The sequence below is a fragment of the Myripristis murdjan genome, chromosome 9 (genome assembly GCF_902150065.1).
Source record: "Myripristis murdjan chromosome 9, fMyrMur1.1, whole genome shotgun sequence".
In the NCBI taxonomy this organism is placed as follows: Eukaryota; Metazoa; Chordata; class Actinopteri; order Holocentriformes; family Holocentridae; genus Myripristis; species Myripristis murdjan.
In genome coordinates, this window is record NC_043988.1 from 9,734,349 (window position 1) to 9,758,506 (window position 24,158).

At 42.8% G+C, this 24,158-nt stretch overlaps 1 protein-coding gene across 1 annotated transcript; it reads right to left on the bottom strand.

Annotated features, from left to right (window-relative positions):
* Positions 1–11,232: 11,232 nt before the first annotated feature.
* On the bottom strand, positions 11,233–24,035 carry LOC115365405 (TBC1 domain family member 10A-like). Its single transcript, XM_030060394.1, has 9 exons — positions 23,262–24,035; positions 21,104–21,203; positions 19,140–19,247; positions 18,708–18,814; positions 18,457–18,571; positions 17,719–17,784; positions 16,852–17,041; positions 16,557–16,711; positions 11,233–14,428 (listed from the first exon to the last, which is right to left on the bottom strand). The coding sequence occupies exons 1-9, from the start codon at positions 23,441–23,443 to the stop codon at positions 13,925–13,927; spliced, it is 1,527 nt and encodes a 508-aa protein (XP_029916254.1). The 5' UTR covers positions 23,444–24,035; the 3' UTR covers positions 11,233–13,924.
* Positions 24,036–24,158: the final 123 nt, after the last annotated feature.

Genomic DNA, 24,158 nt, shown 5'->3' on the forward strand with positions numbered 1-24,158 from the left:
AAATGCCTGTTACAATCTGAAAGGGGGGCTCAAATTTTGATGTGATTGCAGCTTAGACATACATGAGAATACCTTTTAAGGGACAGTTCACTCAAAATACAAAAAAATCACACAAAAAAAATCCACTTACCCCTAGTGCAATCTACCAATTCAAACAGCTCCTCTGTGTTCCTGTGTCTCTTCACCTTCATACAATGGGGCTGGATGGGTATCCGTTTGTGGAGCTGAAACCATCAAAAAATTACATGTGAAAAAACTCAACAGCAACAGCTCTTTCCAAAAACAATGATACTAGGCATAATCCACAGCCCTTGGATGTGAAGAGTCTCACCGGGAACTATTTTCTGCCAAAGAACACCAGCAAACTAGATCTATTCACCTCTCAATTGTAGTCGGTGGGATCCGATACAGTCTGTTGGATAGTTGCCAAATCACACAGAAGTCACACAGAAAATATGGTATGTGGATGGACAGATTGCACCAGGGGTAAGTGGGAAATATACTTTTTGTATTTTGTGTGAACTGTTCTTTCAGTAGGGATATAATGACCAGTTCTGCCTCATTTGATGCCAAAAAAAACCTCTACCCTTACGTTTCTTCTCTCTGGCTCAGCAGCTCCTGGGTGGTGTAGTCTCGCTATGATATAATCATTAACAGCAGGCCAGAATTAGAGCGGGGCCTGTAGGATGTCTGTCACCTGTTGTTCACACAGCCAAACATCTATGAGGCCTGCCACTCCCCCTTCTCTTCCTGTGTGCCCGTGTCTTTCCTCTCTAACATCTTTGATCAATAACTCTGTGGCCACCCGTCAGCCAATATGTGTGCCAGAGAGAGGCTCATTGTCATCTAATTACAGGCCTGCTCTCTTTGACTGAGCCAGGGCCGGGGTGACTGTGATTACGAGTCAGCTGGGCTCTGCTTTGGCTCCTACCGGCTCTTTCAACTGGAACCAACAGCTTGCTAGCACAGCCCGGCCAAACAAAGCTCTCTTCAGACCGCTTTAGTTGGGGTTGTTTGTTTGAAATTTTAAACGCTAGTGGTCATGACGTTTTTCTCAGATGGAGTTTCAAAGAAGAGAAAAAAGGCAACCTGATTGAGCATCTAATTTGTGATGAAATTGAGAGCACCTGTGACATCTGGAGAGGCTGAAGCTGAACGCCACATGAGAGTCGGTCCTCAGGACGAGAGGAGCGGAACATCAGGACAATAGCTAATAGCATCATGAGAAGGATGATGTCCATCTGAGTCAGTGAGGCCGTGCGCTGTGGGCCAACACCATTGTTTCTGTTGACTGGGGTGAAGGATGGCACACACAATGGGATCTTGAGAGCTTGTGTGTGTGTGTGTGTGTGTGTGTGTAAGCCAAGTGTATAGTCAGTGCTTTAAGCAGACGTTGTGCAACCACCAGTGTACACACTATAGGCATAGACTACAACCCTCTTCCTTCCTGCAATAGCCAAGGTTACTAACTTCATATTTGATTTGCAAGCCTATAGCAAATCAATTCAAGATGGCGGCCCAGCCTTGAGCCAACATCTCGCCTACAATAACCCTATAGTGATGGGTGGGGGAGTGCTTTTCCGGAGGGAGCACTCACAGGAAACACCTTCTCCTTTATTATCTTTCCTGCTGTTATCGCTGGCAGCACTCTCTTCTCCTTTCTAATCTCCTTGGCAGGCGCCGCCTGCACGCCATCCCAGCATAACTCGGGTTTCTCAAGGCCCGGGTCCCTTGTGCACCCACCTACCCCCATGGCCAATCTCCTCGTGTAGCCTTGCTATTATGTTCAAGTGCATATATCAAGTAAAATAGCAGAGATAAAGAACTTGATACGCAGACCACATGCTGTCCCACAACCCTGTTCAACTGTCTAGCTAATAAAAACAATGTTCTCTATTAACTTGTTGGTGTTCCTTTTAATCAGAGTTAAATGAGAAGGCCAAGCTCAATAAAACATCTCCTGACAGCTCATTCATTCCTTCACGTGTTTCTCAGTGATTAAGAATTAGTGCATTGCTCTCATCTGTAGCAATCGTGATGTTACATCTATCATGATCTGAGGCCTGATGGGGTCTGGGCCAGATGTTGGACCGTGGTTGAGTTTAGGTGACAACCACGCACACATGCAATCATGGCTACAGATGGACTGCAGCAAGATTAATGATATGGTATAATGAATTCATGTAAATACATGAGCAAAACCTTAACTAAAGCTCAAACTCCAGATGTGCTCTTGTAATGCTGTGGCTTCATAGACTCCAGTTACTGCTTATTTTGTCCTATGGAAAAGCTGTTAAATGTAGAAAAGTTCAAACTTAAAGTGTTGTTAGTTTTGGAAAATACAGATGTGGATAAAGCAGTTAATGATCATCATAAGGGAAACATTCAGCAATATACACAAAATGTCATTATTTGTCTATTTCTGCACTTTTTCCTGTAAAATATGCATCTCACTGCAGTATATAATATTCTGATATAGCTTTGATACACCTTCATATGACTAAATGGTCCGGATATATGGCCTACAAAGGTGGATAAACTTTATTCTGCGTATAAAAAGGTGAGTAAACTGAGTTTATTTGTCATCCACTACATCCCTGAAATTAATAACAGGTTGTTATTTAAAGCCTCATTCTTCTCTGAACCTTCATCTCAACAGACCATGTTTCACAGTGGGGCACACAATGGAACCTGTGTTGCTTTCAGAGTGAATTTTTGAATTTTGGGGTGACAGAATCATGTGCATATTTAAGATTAGGAGTTTAAAAGTTGAGAAATGTCCTGCAGCTGAACCCTCTGTTAAAGCCTTCACTCACATGCTGCCGAACAACGGGTATGAATCATCATAACAGAATTAATCAAGAATCACAACCGTGCGAGTGGTAATCCAAAATAAAACAGCACTATTTAGTGATCAGATCCAGCCTGTGTGCTAAATCTGAAACCTGCTATAACAGCAGTGTTAACACGTCGGTGCCCTGATCCTCTGCAGTCACAGTCCACCCTGGGGATGGAGCGGGCTTTGTCCACACAGCTCTGAAGACACAACAGCCTCTGTGCTGATACATGAGCTGCTGTTTCATCCCCACAGCCTACTGTAAATAACACAAGAGCCAAACTCAGGCTCTTTCCATGAGAAACAAACCTGCTTTGTGTTGCACAGTGTGTACGCCCACCCCACTGGACTGCCTCCTCACGATACAGGACTCCAGAGCCAGTGCTTTAAGAGGGGCCCCATCAGCACTGCTGAACATCAGCATGGCTGCTTGGGTTTATGGGTCCGGCTCTGCAATGCTCAGGTTTCTCCTCATCTGGTCAGCATAACAACGAGCTGGAGGAGCAGCAAGGGGGTCTTCTGTAACCTCTGCTCCAACTGGGGAGTCTGTACTGTCTGATTTAAGAGAAACCAGGGATCAGGTCCAAGAGTCAAGAGCGATTACAACATTTCTCTAACACAATCGCTGCAGCACCAGTCTGCACTCATGACTGATCCACATCAATCATCAACATCCCAAACAAAGAGCACATCCAAGCAGGCTGGCAGTGTGGCATCAGGGTAGACTATCATTCAAAGTAGTGGGCTACAAAACATCTCTGCATCTGGGTGAATCTGGTTCAAAACCAGCAAATTCTGTCTCTAATTTGCCCTCGTTGGAAGCTTATAGGCAGAGGTCGCTACTGTTCTTTGACAGGGAATAGTTCCCTACGCAGTGTTGTGCATGAATGGGTTAAAAGAACACCGTTAATTGAACATGCTCATATTTTTTAGCTGAACGGCTATTTTTGCAGTTAATAAATGTGAACACAAGTGTGTTAGAGGGTTAATGATGTCCATGCGCTGTTTTATGGCACCCAAGGCAAAGGCAAACAACATTCTTGAGTTAGCCATGGATCTTAACTCCGATGCAGTCCCACCATTCCTCAACGCCAGTGACATGAATCAAGCAAACCCACATCTGATCATTCTGCATACAATTTACAAAACCCATCAGCAGCGCAAGCGCCAGACGAAGTTTCAGCCATGTAAGCCTCATCACAAGCTATTTGTGTTCATGCATGGATGAGGCCAGATTAATCCTGCCAATAAACATTGACAAACTCAAATTTGATCGGCAGGTTTGACACTCTGAAGGAGAGGAGGATGAAGTTTTAAGAGGGACCATGATAGGTATAAAGTTCTTTAATCTGTTTTGCTTATTTTTTGGTTCCATGGAGTGGGATACACAAATGGACGACACTAAACTTCAGCAGGCTTAGCAGGGACAACAAATGGTGTGTGAAACATCTGTAATTAGTCTTTAACTTAAATGTTGGTTATGAGGAAATCAGTCTGAATGTTGGATTAATCTCCATGCTCACCGCTTCTCAGCACCTGTGTGTGTCATTGCCTGTGGTGTTGTAGACACCACAGGCGTCTACTTTGTCCTGTTATATGACACATTGTTTAAGTGGTAAATCATTTGCTCACATTGGGTTTTTTTGTTTTTTAAAAATAATCTCTGTTTGGGATCCTATTGTAGTATACAGTAATTTGTTTAGTTTGGGAAGTGGGAAATGGGCAGGGTGATTGAGGGCTGGGAATGAATGGTAGGAGGAGGCTTTACTGCAAAAGAATAGCTCAGATCAGCTCATTTAAAAAAAGGAAGAAATGAATGGGAACTAGTCCACTGTTAGGACAGTGAACTTGATTTAAAATTGTGAATGTGAACTTGTCCACTTTAAACTGTGTGAACTGAACTTTATGCTAGTTCTGTCCCAACAAGACCCTTTGACTACCCATCCGGCCCATGCAGCAGACTGGAAACCTCACCAAATCACACAGAAACTACCTGGATGGATAGATTGCATGAGGGATAAATGGGAAAATCGCTTTTTTCTATTTTGGGGGAACCCTTCCTTTTAGATAATCTCAAAGCCTTATAGTCATGGTTTGTGGTGTATAAACAACTGAAAATGACACAGTTAAATATGTGGGTAGTATTCTGGACAGCCGCTGGTCTTTGCATGACATGCCTTATAAATTATACAAAAGGTTATTCAGAGCCAAATACCTAGCTCGGATTTCCAAATGTGTTGTTTCAAAAACAAGGAGAGCACTCAGTTGCACAAGCTCTGGTTCCGGGTCATTTTGATCACGCAGCAACATCTTGTCTTGGCTCTATCTCAAAAGCACTAAAAGAGGAATTACAGACAGCACAAAATAAACTCATCAGACTTGCTCTTTAAACTAAATCCATGCAGTCATCTCAGTTCAAAGTACGTCTGACAGCCGAGATGCACAGTAATTCTGGGAAGCCATCCCAGAATGGACAGCTTCCAGTACAAGACAGAATTAATATGCTGAAATTCTGCACCTGCTTTTTTTCTTTATTTTATGTTTATTATAGATATTACAACTAACAGACCAGAGCAAGTGAAATAGATGTTGTTGCTTTGGTTTATAATCATTTTTTGGTAAACATTCATTCTCAAATTGAGAGGATTTATTCTTTAATATTTTACCTTCACCCTTGGAGGTGATAATAGAGTATCTTTTAAACAAATCTGTCAAAATATGGATGATTGACGGATTTGGCTCTTAATCTGAAGAACAAAAAGACCTACAAAACATCATCCATGTCATTATACCAGTTACTGGGTGTTGACTATAAATCTGAATGCTTCAGCAAGGGGATTTAATGTTGCTGCTACTACAGTGTATTATGTTCACACGCACTTGGCTTCGTCTGAGAGCATTACAGCAGCAGTCTTGTCAGCAGCTCCACACTGACCTGGCACAGCTGAATAGTTTATCCGTCTGACAGCATCTTCGTCTGGAGCATTTAGTAGCAGCCAGCCAAGATGGGTTTCATCACACTGCTCAGCTAGAAGGTTGATAAATCATCTTAATGGTGTGTTCAAAGCCATTTAAACCTGAAAAGCTACAAGAATTTCAGCAAGCAAGCTTTCATTTAGATTTTATGTGGAAGGCAGTGGTCCTGTATGGCTTAATGGGTCTAATGTGAGTCAAACACTACTAGGTCAAAGGTTTTCACGACCAATCCATCCTAAAAATAAATGCATAGTAGTACAGAGTGGGGCTTTGGATGAAAGCGTCTGCTTAATGACAGACATTACATACATTACATTACATTAAAACCATCAAACAATAGTGTTTGCGCAAATCCTGAAGTGGGGAGAGAGACCCATCAGTGCAGCAGAGCTGCTGACAGCTGGAGTCATCAAAGAGACTTTACTGCTACCGCTTCTCACAAAAACCCCAAACAATGGCAGGAAGGGGCCGCCAGTCTTCAGGAGATGAGCCACACACAAACATCTTCAAGCAAGATTCATTAGACTGGCGCTGAGGTTTGGGATGGGTGTGTTATGGGGGATGGAGGGTCTCTTTCCTGTTTTTACCACCCGGCTAGGCCTCAACTGGGCCCTGCATGTGCCAGCGCCACTAATGACTCAAAACTTGATTCATACAATCATTCAATACTCCATTATGCTCAGACTGGAAGTGGTGCAGCCCATCAACCCCTACGGTACGTCTGCACGTGTATCTTGGCAACAACATCATGTCATCATTAGCGGTAACCAGAAATAATGCCAGTGACGGTGTGGCTCCAGTGCTGAACACAATGGCTTGTTAAGAGTCTTCTACCACAGAGGACATCCTCCCCATATGGCTGGGGGAGCCTGGCTCCAATACTAATCTGCTCCCACTGTTTATAAAATAAACAGGCCCCTGAACAGCAACCTTCTAGCTGCCCAGTTCCCCCCTCCTTCACCCCCTATAATGCATCTGGCTGACCTTTGACCTGGGCTGTTTGAACTATACTTCCTGTCCAGTGCAACATGGATCTGACATGACTGCAAATTCTGCACTGTAGGCATTTTTATGCAGAGGAAGAGGGGATTACCCACATGTCCCTGTTGTGGTGGCACACATGGGAGCAGGATCCCCCCAAACAAACATACATACAAAGAGGTCATAGCCCAGAACTCTGATTATGAACCATATAAAGTCATAAACACAGGCTCAGACAATAATAGACACGTCAAGACTGAAAAAAAAAACAAAACAAAAAAAAAAAAAACACCACCACCACCTAAATGCATTTTATTAACATGGGAATGACCATGCATTTAAATAAGGTTGTATTTTGTGGGGGAGGGTGAACCCATCTAATTGCAAAATCTGTGCCAATAAAAGGCAACAGCTTTACCTTTTCAAAACAAGCCTGTTTTCACACAGACATCCCCACCAGACACCCCACACACACCCCCGCCCCTTCTCTCTGGGAGCCCCCCGAGCCTGCTAGGCCCGCTGGTGGTGGAATGAGACGAGATAAGCCCATGGTCAGCCTCCATCAACACATGGGGCTTGCCAAAGCGAGTAGAGTTACAGACAGGCACTCCTCTGGGGCTCAGTGGGAGTGGGAGTGGGCTGGGACGGGGCTACTCAGACACGGGAGGCTGCTAATCTGCCCCCGGCCGGCCTGCTGATGCCCACCATCTGTGTCTGTAACTCATCACCCGCTGGCCAGGAGCCTCCGCAGGCACACACACAAGTAAACAAACACCCAGGGAGAGGCATTCAGCAGCTAATTCTTTACCTGGCTCCGTTAATTACTGATTATCAGTGCCACCTAAAAACTGAGCGCAGGAGCCGATGGAATGAGGTAAAGCAAGGGGGATAATGAGCTAGCTGGGAATAAAGTGGGAAAGCAGAACAATAGAAGTAGATAGAATAGATCTTTTCATTATCCTCATTATAGAGAGAATATCTGTAGACCAATTGGAATAAAGTGGCGGCACAAGTTTAAACACCTCCAACAGGGAAATGAGACAGAGTCAATCAACTGTGAGGACAATGTGGGTGTTGCTTATGGTTCATTTACCTGATGGGACTTCACAGCCATAATTGCGTATGCCTCTGGCACTGCTAAGCCAGGGGATGTGGAGGGTCAAGGGGTCAGGAGGATGGATGCAGGGGACAACTGTTGGAGATTAAATGAAACGCTTAAAACTCCTCAAGGAGTATAAGAGTCTGGCGGGGCACGCAGGTGTGCAGCGCTCACCCCCCTCAGACACCCATGGCTTTCTACTAAAATGTCCCGTAGGCGCAGCAGCAAGCAGGTGATTAGCAGACACATTTACTCTGCCTCACTTACCTTTTTACTGCTCACCCGTATGTTTGAATCTCACTTGACAGAAAACAGCTTTGTCATGTCTTGTGATGTAAACCTACAGAGTGGCAGGCCGGGCTGAGTGTATGACTAAAAAGCTGTCCTTTTTTTTTCACATTTGGTGGTGCAGGGCAGTGTGTGTGTCCGCTGGGAGTGACTGGACTGAGAACTGTGATGACATTCAAAGTACTTTGCTAAATGCACTCAGGAGAATTCCTGCTTGTTATTCTTAAGTTAAATTTACCAGCTAAGTATTAACCATACACTTAGGCCATATATGGCAGCAAAATGATACCATGGAAACATAGCATAGGTGCCAAAACTACAGTTCCAAGGTACACAGCAGCTTCTATATTGTATGATGGCGCGGCTGAGCGCACAGGCACAGCTCAAGACTGAAAACATTAAGAGACATAATAATAACATCATTTAACAGTAGGCTCCGTTTAGGATGGTTAGAAATAGCTTACAAGGGCCCGAGCAGGGGGAATATTTACAAGGCCATTTTAGAGACATGCCGTCTGGAGAGAGAGAGCTGGCATGTTTCCATTTAAAAACAGAGCTGCATGGATGAAGATTAAACTGCAGACAATTAGCATTCACTGAATAGGCAGCGAAGGTGTTGCAAAACATGTAGGCAGGTAAAGATCATTGGTGTTTGAATATGGAAGCGATCCATATAGGTTACATAAATGGAAAATTGGGTTAGGTTATTTATATTGCATTTTAATTTTAAATTTGAATTAACATTTCAGTATTGTTAATCACTAAGCAGAGTAAGTCTTTTCAAGAATTGGCTTTTTCTATACTCCTACTTACATGGTCAGAAGGCACACACTAGTGTGTGAGAACGAAAATAATAATGGGAGTATTTTTCATTTGAATGTTGACCAAAATAATACATTCACATGTGAGAAATTATAATGTTATTCCAGGAATACATCTGCGTTTTCAAGTTTAAATTATCATTTTAAATTTGTCCACAAGACCCTTCCACATGAAAGGTCTGAATATGAGGATGAATACTGTGCACTTTGGTGCCACGAGAAGAAACAAGAAGTGATGGGTTTCCCTTGATGAAGATGAGAGGTCCAACACTGACAGCAAAACACCGGGATGATTCAATTATCCATCCTGGCCCTGACACAGGAATCCCCCTCCTGATGCGTCTTGCACAAAGACTTATGTTCTCCCTAGGTGCAATAAATAACTTCTTCCTCATTCTCCCTGCCGTGGAAAGTTCACCTGCATAGAGAATCACAAGGCCTGCCCTCATATTCGTTACTGCGACCTTTTAATATGACCTGAGCCAACCTGTCATGCTCCATCAAACGTGGGAATCGGATACCTCTGAAAACACAGGCGCCTTTTGCTTTGCGCTATAACCCACCCCACCCCCACACCCCCACCCCGCCCCATGCCCTAACACACTGAGCCTGGGAGCAAGAGGGAAAGTCACCCGCATCACATGAATCAACCACTGTGACAGGGGTCCGTTGGGTCGGGGATCACACGGAGGATCACAAGTCTCTCTTTTCACCGCTCCCCTCTCCCATCTCCATGAGCTGGGGACAAGAAAGGCGGGAATGGCTCTCTAAAGGCATATATTTCCGTTGATGAAGAGATAAATCAGATCATTTCTGGAGTAAGGAAGGGAGCACAGAGAGCGCCTTCTTGGTAGCGCTCCTTTGAGATGTAAATGGCACGGTGGCACTGAAAGAGGGCCAGGTGTCCACTGCAAAGAGGGAAAGCGTGACGGTGCATGCATTCCTCAGGGGCCTCGACCATTAACTGTTGCTGTGCCTCATGTGGGTAAACATCATCAGGTCTTGTAATGGTCCGTAATAGCCTCGGTGGGGTGACAGTCTACAATGGCTTTCAAACACCACTGATAATTTGTCTTTTTCTAACAGGTGGGCAACACATATAACCTGCAGTAAGATAATGGTTACATCTACATACCTACCTGCAGCTGTGTGTAAAATACACTTGATAGAGCTTGTCCCCTGAACACTAACCTCCACCACTGATAACCAGAGGCCGGTAGCTGCAGCTCACACCTCGCTGGACTTCAAGAAATGAGCCAGCAGGCTTACTGAGGTCACAGAGGTGGCAGTTTGCAATGAATTCTTTAAAGCCCAAGGCAAAACTCCAATTATCCCACACCTTGAGGTGGGGAAAAGAGGTGTTAGACAACTCAAAGAATCAATTAAGAACAGAGCAGCAAAGCAACCTGTCATTAGTCTAGATAGTAGATGGACCAGAATGACCTCTGGATATTGCTCAGGCCAAAGAGAAAGCTTTTTTGGAGAGAGTCAAATATTTCTGTCATGAGTGGATACACTCCTACAGCTGCTTCCCAGACTTTTTCATTTCAAGCACCCCTCACACAGATACATATCACAGCATAAACTCCCATTTGATAATGTTTTATTCCACAGAACCTTATCTGAGGAGGTCACACTACAGCTTAATGATTTTGTCTCCCTGAGAGAGTAAAAAAAAAAAAAAAAAAAAAAAAAAGGGTAACCAAAGGAATAGGAATTCCTATTCCTAAACTGGATTTTGTACTATATATCTGCTGTCCCTTGTCTGTTTTTAACATGATCTATTTTTAATTGTCCCTAGTCTGTTTTTGTCATGCTCTGTTTTATTATTTTTGTAACCTTGTAATGGTGTGCTATCTTAGCCATGTCTCCCTTGAAAAGAGATTTTATCTCAAGTGTCTTCCTGTTAATAAAGGTAAAAATAAAATAAAAGTCAAAGTTGACCTTTTGTTGTGCTGAAGAACCCCTAGAATGCTTTAAAGGAGCCCTGTAGTGGGCTTGAGACCTTGCTGTAGTGATGATGGTTTTACTTGCACATCAGTTATCTGAAAGAGAAAACTGTTGCTCCATCTTCTGTTGAAAATGAGTCACTGCGTACAACAAAGTAAGCACATGCAGAAGAATCAAGGTTATCGGTTACCTCCTTATCTACTGCATCATATTTACCCAGACTGTGTTATTGTCATTATCTGCTAATGATAATCAATGAACATGCAATGACAAAGTTGACGTTGGTTTTGATCAAAATTTTATTTGTAGAAGTCAAACTGATAATTAGGCGTGATGCCCTCTCTTGTCACATGAGTCTTGGTTAAAACTTAATGTGTTACCTGTGAATGGCAAAGGAAAACCAATCTGTCCCCAGAGATAATAATAAAAAAAAACATCTGAAATGCTTTAAAAGTTACTATCAATAATCCCCATATTCCCAAGGAACATTTTTTTAGTGTTACAATTGTCCATCCATATTATATTGCCCTAAAATTCAAATTCCTTTGATACTCCCTCTGCAGTTCATTTAACTGCTGAATAAAATATGGCATTGTGACTTGAAAAATACATTTCAATACAAAAACAATTTGTTATTTTACATGTCATATCTACACAATGAGCATTAAATTAAAATAGAACATCAGCAAAATGTGAGGTGTGTAATACAAGCGACTAAAAAACTATTGCATACAGGCGAGGAATATAGAGCACTGGAAATGTGTTATCCTTTGAAACCTTATTGCTTTTTATAATGACTAACCTGTACATGCATTCTGTAGCAAAGGCTTTTAGTGGAAGAGTGTACACAAACACATTTTGTATAATACTTGCGTGTTTACGTATGTCAAACAAAGAAAAAAAATCGCTCCCAGTTAATTTATCATTGTCTCAACAAGCTATAAAACAGACTCACAAGCTTCTGCCTCCAAGGAGCTCAGTGTCCATTAGACACAAAAACAGACTGTGGTCAAAATGACAAAAAAAAGAAGCCTCACAATCCCAGCATGTTTCCCTTCAAGGTTTCTGCAGGTTTCAACAAGCTAAATTAAGACATTTAAGACCATTCTGACTGAATTTTATGATCTTTTTTAAACACATACTAGAAAGTCCCAGAAAACACTTGCAAAGTAAATGAATTTCCTCATATTCAACAGGAACACTGAACTGAACATGACTGCACACAGCTGCACAGAACGCCTCAGTGGTTATTGGTTTTGTTACAGCGTGATCAACAGGAGTTTTCCCCCCACATTTAAAGGTAAGACTTAAGTTAAGGCAACTTTATACAAGTGATATTAACTTTATAATCCAATCAATTTTTAAAACCTATCTAAATAGGGCCTAAAATTAAGATTTCTGGACTTTAAGGAACTGCAGAAACCCTGTCCTATTTCCCAGAAGAACGAACCAAAGTGTCAAAACAGAAATGTTACAGATATCCCAAAAAGCTTCATCAAATAACTAAATCCCTCTTGGTGTTAAAGAGTGCATGGTCACAGGCAGCGGCTGTCAATCATCCCAGAATGAACTTGCTTTGGAAATTCTAGCACAAAAAAAAAAAAAAGAATTAATCAAAGACCCAATACACTTCAAGCACCTGTTTGAGCAATACCAGGAATAAGGTCAGCACCATTAGATGATCCGCTGGCATTCACACAGTTTCCAAGATGTCAAAAGAATTACATGCACAATACATACATAAGACAGATTTGCATTTGGCAAAAAGACAGTTTTTAGACAGATTAGCTATTAAGAGGGCAGGAATGTGTCATACAGTGAGGAATGTCCAGTGTTCTCCTTTCTGCTGCCAAAGTAACATGAGTTACTGCTGCTCTGAAGAGGCTGGAAGTGCCTGGCTCTGTGAGCATTGGACTTCATAAGGACTTAGGCCACATCAACTGAAAACACACAGTCCCACATGCTGTGGCATTTTGACCACTTGTGCACAAAACTTGCAAGGCACACACAATCATAACAGGTGTCATGTTTTATACTGTGCTGAAAACAAAAATGCTTTTTGAAAATCAGGATCAAGAACTGACCAGGAAACAATGTTGTATCAGTCAAAACAGCACTTTAAGTTACAGAGCTTAGGTTAATTACATTTCAGTTACATCAAATTAGGAAGCACATTTTCCATTGACTTGTAAGAAAACAGAAAATGACAATACAATGTTCCTTTATTGGAAAATGATTGGCATGACCTCATAAGATGAAGTCCCAACTGGACTGGAGATTTAATGGAAAGGATTCCCACTCTACTGTGAGTGGCTTTTCAAACAGGAAATGTAACAGGAATCACAGCTGGAAGCTGCAAGGCTGCCCTCTAGTGAATGAAAAAGGTTTCTTTGAGCCATGTGAAAGCAGATGACTGGGGAACTTGAACAGTGTTTGAATAAAAAATTTAAAAAAGCTACAAGCCACAGAATTTGTATCAGGAGTTTACATTCACTGCAATGCTGTATTATCTGAATGAATTCAACAGTGCTGTATTTGAGTGGAAATGTATAGAAGAATACAAACTGTGGCTCTTTACTGTTCCTCAAGTTCCCCTTGAAACTCTAAACCAAACTGCTCCCAAGACATCTGATAAACAAATTACTTTACTCCCAATAAGTCAGTAACATGTCTCCCTTGCACAAAGAATACTAAGACACATGGTCTGAATAAAGACTCAAGTAGAGGTAACATCAACATCAGATGAAGAAATGGTGTAGGCATTGAAGTTGTTTCACACATGGCAAAGACACCTTAGTGTATACCAAAAGTGTCCTAGGCAAAATGGTGTCTACAACGGTATGCTGAAGAAAACACAGTCGGACCCCGGCTGAGGACTGAATGGTGATGCTGGCCAGGAGATGCCCTGGCATGATTGGCTGGTTGCTGGCTGAGTTATGCTGGTGCTCCGCCGCTGCTGGACCCTAGAGGGAGCTACAGGTACGTGTCCTGCTCCGTGCTGCTGAGGCTCTGTGTGGATTGCTGCAGGGGAGATTCTTTGGCAAGAGAAAGGTCTGTTGGGGGCGGATGCTCCTGCTGAGGCGAGTCTATCAAAGTCTGTTGAGGGATCTGTGGCATCTCGCTGCTGACTGGAGGCGGGGCCGGCGGCTCCTTAGGCGGAGGAGGAGGATCACTAAGAAGGGGGTAAGGATTGGGGATCTCCTCTATGGGCTGTTTTTTCTTCACGCTCTTCTTTTTCTTGCTCTTCTCCTCCTTGCTCTTCTTCAGCTGCGGGGTGGGCTGAGATGCCTCAACGACGATAGTGGGGTTTTGCTGCAAGTCCTGGCGCCTGGGCGGCTCGGCTAACATGATGAACCGCGCACCATGCATTCTGGGAGGAGATTTAAAATTCAGCTCACCGCGGATCTTTTTCCAGCGCTTCACCTGGCTGTGATGCTCCCTCTCCACCTCTCGGGCCGTCACCGGCAGCTCCAGGATCTGGCACAAAAAGAGAGCGCAGCGCCAGTTAGTCACGGAAACACAGCTGAGGTTGTTAACATACAAATCAACCTCAGAGGAAACTAACAGTCCATACTGGAAAATGAGTTCCTTCCGTGCCTGCTTATTGTGCTCCTGTTCTGAACTTCGTCAGTAAATGCCAAAGGGCCTGGGGCTGATGTGGATGCACGGTCACCCACAGTAAAGATGCCCATGCCCATAAGAGAGGCTATTGTCAGACCGCACAGACACTCACACAAAACTTGGCACAGGAACCAGACGCTGTTCAGCCAGCACTCTGGTCAATTTGTCTCTGTATCACTTTAATTCACGCTCTCAGACTCTCTTCTGTTCTCTCCGCTGTATTTCTGAACAACCATTGTTCTCTGTAAACTCCATATCCACCATGAGTGACACAGGGCTCCATTACATCATTAAATAAGAAACCAACAGAGGCCCATGTGCGTTCCAAAGAGGCTAGCACTGGGTGCTTTAGTGCCAAGTAATCATGTTCTACTTGGATCATCACCATTCAAGACTAGCCACCATAAGGAAACTGCAGACACTGTGATTTATCAGGATACTTTAAAATTCATGCACAATTTCCACTGAGAGCTTTAGCTGCAGCTACTTTTATTCTCTAGTTTTCTGAGCCCCCAAATCATTGCATATATTTCCTACTCACCATCAATCTTAATTATTATGTGGTTAAACATGTTGCTTGAGAACAAAGGGGACTGACCAATGCTGCCTTCAATGTTTGTCAGAAATACTGTCCATGAAGTTGAACACACATGAAGGACCACCAAAATGTCTTAGGAATAAAAACAGAAATATTCTGACACTCAAGTTGCTGAGATTTGTCATTCAGGTGATGCAGTGTATTTCAGACCTGTCAAAAACTGATGGTCTTATTAATAGTAAAATAAGCAGTAGTATTATAAGTTTGACATTCCGTGTGACAGCTTTGTCATATGTTTCTATTCTCACCGTTTATTTAGAATTTAGTTGACCCACATCTTTGTGTCTAAAACAAACAAATAAATAAATAAATGAATGAATGAATGAATGAATAAGTCAGCAGTGACCATCACATCATATCCGTCACAACTGCAAGTCACCCTGGGGTTATTTATTTATTTATTATTTACTGGATGTGTGGTGTGCAGTGTGTGATACACTGCTGCTTCTGGGCCTGTTGGTGGTGCTGTGGTGGCCCATCAGTTTACTGGACAGTAAATTTAAAATGCATGACTCCCCAAAGGTTCATGAAATCTGAATGAGCAGTGCTGGAGGTATCAAGCATGACGCTTTAAGCTTTGTTGGCCTGTGAGTGGCGCTGTAGTGCATCAATCAGTTTCTTGATTGGCCTCATTGGTGTGTGCCAGTCCCAAATGTCAAAATCCATCCAGTTTCATCGAGAGAGAAAAAAAAAAAAAAAAAAAAATGGCAGCAGAGGCTCACGTGTCAACCGATCTTTGACCATGCAGGACAATTCACATTTCTGCACATTTTCTGTAACAGAAATGCCTTGCTGGGAAAAAAAATCCTAAAACTGTTCGATGACTATACATTAAATAGAAATCTTGCTTCAGAGCTCTGTTCTCAGGGTTTCAGTACTATTTTAAATGGTGTATGGAAACTATGCAGTGGTTGTTCTCCTTTTGAGACTAACTCATAAAGACAAGTCTGAAAACCCACTTTGAGAGATCCTGATGGTCTTTGTTAAGCTATTCTTTAACTTGTTTAAAAAAACTTGACAAAAAATTGACACAATATATTGAAAAAGCTACAAAACCTACAAGCCAAATGGCTGTAGGTTTCATTAACTCGCAGCTTAGCCTTAACATATATAAGCAAGATGAAAAATATGATGATGAATCATGAAAATATCTGAAAATATCATGATGTGATACTCTATTTCTATTGGCATGTGACTGATCCTGTTAAGTTCTAGTGGGAGATGTTTTCCTAATTTTTCTGTGATTCACTATTTATCTCGTAGAGGTCAGGCTGAGCTACAGAGCAGCAGCTTCATAAGGCTTCAGAATTTTGCTCAGGCACACTTCAGAGGTGCGGATGCTTGGCAACCACCTTAGTGCACTGTTTATCCCACTTCTGCTCTTACCTCTCGGACCAGGAAGCCCTCTTGCATGTATCGAGCGTCTATGGCCCTGAGAAGCTCCATAGTTTCATACAGGCCCTGGCAGGCCTTCAGCTTCTCCCGGGTTCCCAACATGCTCTTTAGCAACACCAAACCCACGCGGAAGATTATCTTCACTCCTGAGGGAAGGAACAAAAACAGGTCAATGAGCTAGCTGAGTAGGGTCATTAAAAGAGAGCTATGATGAATCATTTGTTTACAATGTCTGGTAGCGCTACAACTATGGCGTTATCGTGGTGTGTGCGAAAGCCGATGTTACCGTCACAGAGGAACATGTCCCAGACACGCAGCACAGAGGCCCAGGGCAGCGTTCTAGAGAAGGCACACATGAACCATTCAGTCATGTAGAGGATGGGGTCGATCTTGTGCTTCTCCAGGTGACGGTAGGCTATAGGGGAGACGCGCCGCAGCAGGGCAAACAAGATCTCTCCGTCGAGCTGTATAGCCTCCTGAAAGGGACACAGGCAGGAAAAGCAAAAGCCATGTTGGAACATATTGTCAGGGCTGAAACCTAATCCACTGCTTTCTTATGGACTCCCATTCATGCACAATGAGAGAATCCATTACCACCACACGGTATTGTTGCTGGTCTAACATGCAACGGTTTCATCCAACATAAGGACTGATTTATCAGCCAACTACAATTTTGTAGTACCCCGTCTTTTACAGTTTTCCTGTTCTTTTTTTCCCTGTGATGCTTTCCTGATGAAAACATTTTATCTGTAAATCTAATGATCCATTAAAATAAATGATGGAACACTACAAAGCAATGATGTTGGCTGGATGGTGGCCAACATGCAGAGCTGATTTGAAGTCACTTGAGTAGCTTGTGCCACAGTATCAAATTGTGGGTTGTCATGAATAGCAACAACACCTTTAGCCAACAGTCTAAACACATCTGACTGGTTTAATCATTATGTTTTCACCACAGAATTCCTGCATACAAGTGTGCACTCTCCTGCAGCCTGACTGCACTGCGGTCTAACTGTAGTTGTGTTACTCAGAGATGAGAGCCAGGGAAGAGCTTTTATTTCTTCACTGCGGAGACAAATGTTCTATAGTGTACTTCCAGCACCTGGTGATGTCATCCTATATGCTTTTAGTGTAGTGTGTGTCTCATTCTCACCAGGCCAGGACTATAGTATCCAGGAAGATACTTCTCACAGATTTGGACCAGCCCCCAGAAGGCATCCTGTGGAAACAAACACAGATGATGTCAGGAAACTAAGTGGAACCATTCCTTTGATAGGGCATTTTCTCTGTCCACATGGAAATCAGTTAACGTGAAATGACGGAAATTTGCACTTTGATAATAATAAGGACATGACACCTAGAGAAAAAGTGCAAAACCATGGACACTTATTTCATGCTGCCCTAATGAGGCAATTTTTGTTTGGTTTGATGTAGTACCATGTTGTTTTCATGTATTTATTAAAATATCACTGTGGGGGCCTCAAATAAGTGTTCAGGTTTGTTCTTTTTTAATCAACCACAGTTTGTTCTTGTGCAGCATTTGAGTTGTGGCTCAGGATGTGTGTAGTCTGTTTGGTATTTTTCAGGACTTGATGCATGCACCCTGCTTGCATCAAGGTCACCCTGAACCTTCCAGGGCCTTCAGGCCTAAACATCACGATGTGAACACATGTTAACAATCAGAGTTGCTTTAATGGCCAACGATAATAAATGTACAGCAATTTGTCTTAGCAGCGCTGGCACGGAGACACAATAACTATACAGCAGACGCAGAATCACAGGGCCTACCGGCACACTGTATGGTTATAGCTAATTTCCACTGAGTGTATGCTGTGTATGTGGAAGGAGCCAGTGGGGTTTACATGGTCATTGTGGCAGAGCAAAGGCATACCTCTGCAGGCATGTGCATGAGCAGCACAGCAGCGATGGGGGCCTGAGCCTGGCAGTATCCCTCCTCTGGTCTGTACAGAGTGTAGGCCTTGAGAACACGGAACAAGTCCTGCTGCCTGCAGGGGTCAACATGCATACACACACAGACACACACACACAGAGCAGCCAAACAGTCAAACCAAACGGCAAACAGTATATTGTCACACATTCCAGTGTATACTAACATGACATAACTCTGATCCCTAAACTTACCCATGTCCTCCCCGAGACACAAACATCTCGTGGAAAGGAAACTGTCGATGGAGATCCTTCTCTATCACGTCGAGCCATTTGGGGTCCCCTGCCTGACTATCCAGCTCCTGACAAAACCCACAGAGAAGACTGACTGTGAGACACAGTAGCACCACTGTGGAATATACAGCAACCAATATTTGGGAAGTCTATTTTCTCAAAGATTCCCTGTCTTGAATGAAAACTGTAAATGAAAGCTGTATCAATGCCCATTGAATAGCAGTTTAATTAAAAATGAATCAATCCCAACTCTGCACAAACACACACCAGGGTTCTGAACCAAGGAAGCAAGCGAGTTAATAGTTTCAATAACTTTTTCTGCTGGAATGTAGCTACCAAAACACAGCACAAAAAAGAGCTGTGAAGAGGAAGTGAAAGTGAGAGGCGGCTGACCTGAAACTTTCCTTGGTTCTGCTCTCTCTTCACCTTCCCGCCTGACAGGTAGAGCCATGCTCGGCCTCGGAGGGCAGGAGGAATCCCTTTCTGGCACCGCAGCCTCACCTGAGCCACAGAGACACAGCGGGTAACTTACCAAACAAAGCAGCGGAAAAAGGGGACATGTGCGATGACGGCTTGTCACAAGGCCGCTGTCTCCCGAGAAATGGATTGGAAGGCATTATGCAAGCAAGCCAGTGTGTGCTGCCAGTGGTAAAAGTATTGGACTAGTCACATGAAACTGATTCCTTTTGCTGAATACTTGTGAAATGCAATTATCTGTTCAAAAGAGTGAGAGGCAAACAGCCACAGTTTGTGACACTTTATTTGATTATTTCCATGTTGTGCAAAATATGTTACAGAAATGGCAGGGTTAGGCCTCACCATTACAGCTGAATAAGTATTAATAAGTATTGATAACTGAAAATAAATTTCACATATCAATGGCCAATATTTGGTCACAGACTTTTACATACAATGCCTATGAAATCTGTGATCAAACAGCATTCTTGGCCTACACTCTGACATATTTTTTAAAGCCTCATGGACATCATACAGAATTTGCAGTTACTTTTCTAGTCAAGGATAAAAGGATCAGTTCTATCACTCAGGTCATACAACCTCCCTTTCTGAAAAGACATGGATTCCATAAAAGGTTAGCCTGGAGGAGTCTTAATGCCAAGGTGCATTCTGGACACAGTGTGAATCATTCATGAAATTCCACTAAAATGTTTTACACAAGAGGCTCAATTTCTGCTTGGTGAAGCATCTCTTAGGAAGATAACAAGACTCTAGCGGTCTTAATGGGTCCAAACTTTGTGTGGTTACTGTTTACAGAGACAAGCAACTAAATATTAACTTGGAACACCATGAGTGTAATGTGTGGGATTTGTCCTGGTACAGATGCTCACAGCTGAAAAAGCACTGGACTCAACAACTATAATATTTATGCCATGTTTTAACAAAAAGCGACAACCCATTGCAAACAAGCTGTATTTTTTTCTGTTTGATTTCAAGTATCAGTTTCATATGAATGTTCATTTACTTCACTCCAGTGTTTCAATAAGCCACTGACTCACGATAAAACTAAGCTAAGATCATGACCACACATTACCATTTCTGGACCGTTCTGTTTATTTTTCTCATATGATGTTGGCAGCCTGCCCCAAGGAGAGCACAACACCCTCAGTATAGTTATGCACCAACAGGACAGAGTGACAGAACAGAAACCCTGACCTTCACCGCCTGACTTGTGAGCCTAATTGCACAGCAGGGGAAAAACACTTAGTGCTCAATTCACAGTTTCTTCACATGATGCACTTCTCACACACAAAGGAGCTGTGCCTGTAAATGTGACCATGGTGAGAACGCTCTATGCGCTAACACCAAGTCTTTGGCCTGTCTTCTCCAGTACCTTAATTACAGAGCTGGGTCATGTGATGTCAGTGCAGCCCCACCCTGACTCTCAGACTGAGAATTTGTCACGTGACGTGTTGCATGACTTGATAAAGGGATGGGTTGTGTCCTGCCCTGCTGCTGACTCATGGAAACGAGGTGAAGTTGCAGCTCAGCGCTAAACCAGCTAGACCAGTGAAGGTGCAAACAAAGTGCGTGAGCTGAAGCCTTGTCTTTGTGCAAACATATTCCTTGAGAACTACTGCTTGCTTTCTGATATTTGTTTTCCTTTTACCAAGGAAAAAAAAAACTACACTACTCCTGGCAGAAAATCGGTTGCTTGCAGACAAAACTGCTATAACTAAGATACCAAATACAAAGTTACCTTTAAACAGAGGATGCGATACTGTGTAAAATAAGGAACCTTTTGCATATGTGCAGTTTCAATTCTTATCCACATGCTGATAAGACAAACATTAAATGAGCACCTGGCTTTTTGTGTCAATGAGTTAACGCTCTGTGCTGACCTTGTTGTGTCTCTTGACCATCCACTTGTCCCAGTGACTGAGCATGTCCAGCCACTTCACCTCCCTCTGCCGCAGCACCTCTGTGGGCACATCCTGAGCCCTGCACACACAAAAGAGGAGAGGGGAGATGTTAACCATCGCTTCCTTGATATTTAAAAACAGATGAGACTAAACAATATTTAGTGTAGACCTATTCTTATGCTTAGGGGGAGAAGATTAAACCCCTTACTATGAAAGCTAAGAAATTAGGATACAGATTAGTGCTGAGCTATATATCAGTACTATATCAACACTTTGATATGAGGGAAGATATGGGATTTTGGATGACTTCATATAGTGATACAGCATAGTTGTGTCATATCCTAGTTTAAAAGGCTTCATAACACTTGAGTGATGTAATTTTCTGAACTTATTAGACTGCTCTAGTTGTTCTGTTATTTGCCTGAACAAGTCTGATCATCACATTCACATCACTAATGATTGCTCATCAAAAATACCATGTTAATATTTTGTGAAAGCACCTAGTGCCATCACAATACTGATAAAGGTATTAAGTCGAAAATATCATGTCATTTGATTGTATCCATATACAGTCCACTGTATACAAAGTGGGTGTAATTAAAAAACAGGAACAGATACCAATTCTGAGAATGTCCTTTTATTATCTTTATGCAACATCTGAGTGTGCAGCCACCACTGAGCTGCAATCATATCTTTTGTTTTAAATTAAATTTTGTATTGAGCAGAAATAGCAAAGATTGTAGATTACTAGACTTGTTTGGAGAGGGATCAAAAGATACAAACTCAGACTGAACCAATTCAAAGGCAATGACTATGTAACCTCAAGGAGCTGTAGCCAGGGTGGGCCTGTCGTGTGATGTAATTTAAGTTTGGAAAATTCAAATCCATCCAAGAAAAAAACAGGACCTGAGCATTAAACATTCGCAAAAAAAAAAAATATAGGCAGACCTAACCTACATTATGAGAGGCCTGATGTTTAACTAAGCTGTATAATTATCTGATCAACACAAGCCTGTAATTGCAGGGTATGACAAGTCTTCAAAGAGAGGTTTCTGAACTTGGGACAGCCCTCGTTCTTTAAAAAGAGGTAGTCTATGTTATGGATACAATACCCTGAGACGCCGATTTCATCTTAGAAAAGAACTTCAGCAAGGATGACTTACTTTCAATTACTGCCAAACAGTGTACATCAAACTGAATTTGTGACTACCTATAAAACTGTGAGCCAGAAGAGGCCCTCTAGTAACGGGGCACCAGAGCTGTGGCCCACAGCCTGCCAAAACTCCACAAAACAGGAAGCTCTCAGCCAGCCAGTGCTTGGCACAACTTTCACTCATTCCTTCCACGATTCCAGTCCTATAATGTAGGCTTGGGGCCCTGAGTAAATGTGAAGAAAGGGATGCCTTCTTCTTCACCAACTTACTGTATATTGCCTCAAAGGCTGAGTAAATTCATATGAATGATACATAATGAACAAGACAATGCAACCTGTGTTTCTCAGCTAGGACAAATTGAGCCCAGACTGAAAAGGAATCTGTAGTAATGTTTACATGACAGGACAGCCAACTCAGAAGGCATCAATAAAGGAAACAATGCAACATATTGATTCCAGTGCCCTGCTGTGGGCAGTAGGAACAAACTAGACACAATAAGGTTACAAGAGGAATCAACTCTCATGAGATCTATCTACCAGACACACACGAGAACCTGTCATGTTGTTTCAGGACGCAGGAGGCACACAGAATAGACAAACGAGAATACATGTTGTATATCCGTGTTCACACCTTGCTCTTGACCAGTGTTTAACACTGTTTATATTTCTAAGGTTAAGCAAGGCCAAACATAAGGCAACGTGCATAAACAAACCGCAATGTGCCACGCAGCTGGTTGGCAAAATGGAGAAGAAAGCTCAGCTCAGGAGTGGCAGCCGCACAACAGACGTCAACATTAGCTTTCACAATTCAGACAGAAATCACATACCCTCACAAATGCCTGACATTAGGTATTTGAGCGTAACTTAAGCTAACTTGGCGGATAATCTCGCTAAGTTACTTAGTTAGATGTGGCTGACACATTGGAGCAACCACACACATGCAGTCATTTGCAATCAATCAGTGCAGAGTTGCAACAAACTTACGATTCCTCTGAATACTGCTGAGCCCCGCCGATGAATCCATATTTATCTGTTTGTCTGTCGCTGGTGAAGCCGTTGATTTCAGAGTCGGATCCCAGGGAGCTCTCATCGTCAATATGACTGCTGCTAATAGTCCTGATACTCCGTGTGTCGACTGACTTACGGCCGTTCTCTATTTTGGCCATATTAGCTAGCTAGTTAGCTGGCTAGCCTTGCTAAAGTCAGCGAGCTTGTTGACAACTAGATATCAAAACTCTTTCTCTGGCGACATTGATGTTGCATCAAACTGCATCGATGCCATGGTTATTCCACATCACTTAAACTGCAAGTTAATAAGTTCACTACCGCTAACTTTGAAACTCTTTGCTAACGCTATGCTTACCGAGAGGCCAACCCAAATCAAGGAGATAACTTTGGAGAGCCAAGAGTAATCGCTAGCTAAGCTAACGTTGACGTTAATGCTCGAGTCAGAGTTAACATTAGCGAGGCAGCTAACGTTAATGTATCGGCAGCTGGTTGTGTCAACACAACCCTAAACTATGTCGTCTGTTCTTTCTTCAAATTAACGCCACATTAATAATCGGTTGCTTCTCACAACCGATTAGCCAGTTAACAAACTATGTTAAAATGCCCTCTCCTAACGACAGTTTACCTAGCTTACGCTAGCGTTTTTCCTTTTAATGTCATTCCGAGTGTGCTGGACAGATTTCGCCTCGACAAGAACACAAGTCTGTCATCCTGGGCTGGTCGGCTGTGTGCGATTACGTTTACCTACGTTACCCCCTAGTGGCCACTTTAGGAAGTACAACAATGTAGAGCAAATCACTAATACAGTTGTGTCCACGCCGCGCTCTCTTTGCGGCTCATAAGGGACTCTGTGCCCGTCCTGTTTTCAGGTCA

Bases quoted from the DNA above. Each gene is read 5' to 3' on its own strand.
- LOC115365405 (XM_030060394.1), bottom strand. From the start codon at position 23,443: ATGGCCAAAATAGAGAACGGCCGTAAGTCAGTCGACACACGGAGTATC. The intron at 19,248-21,103 runs GTCAGCACAGAG...TCTGTGGCTCAG, and splicing joins TGGTCAAGAGACACAACAAG to GTGAGGCTGCGGTGCCAGAA. The intron at 17,785-18,456 runs GTATGCCTTTGC...TTGTTTCCACAG, and splicing joins TCATGCACATGCCTGCAGAG to GATGCCTTCTGGGGGCTGGT.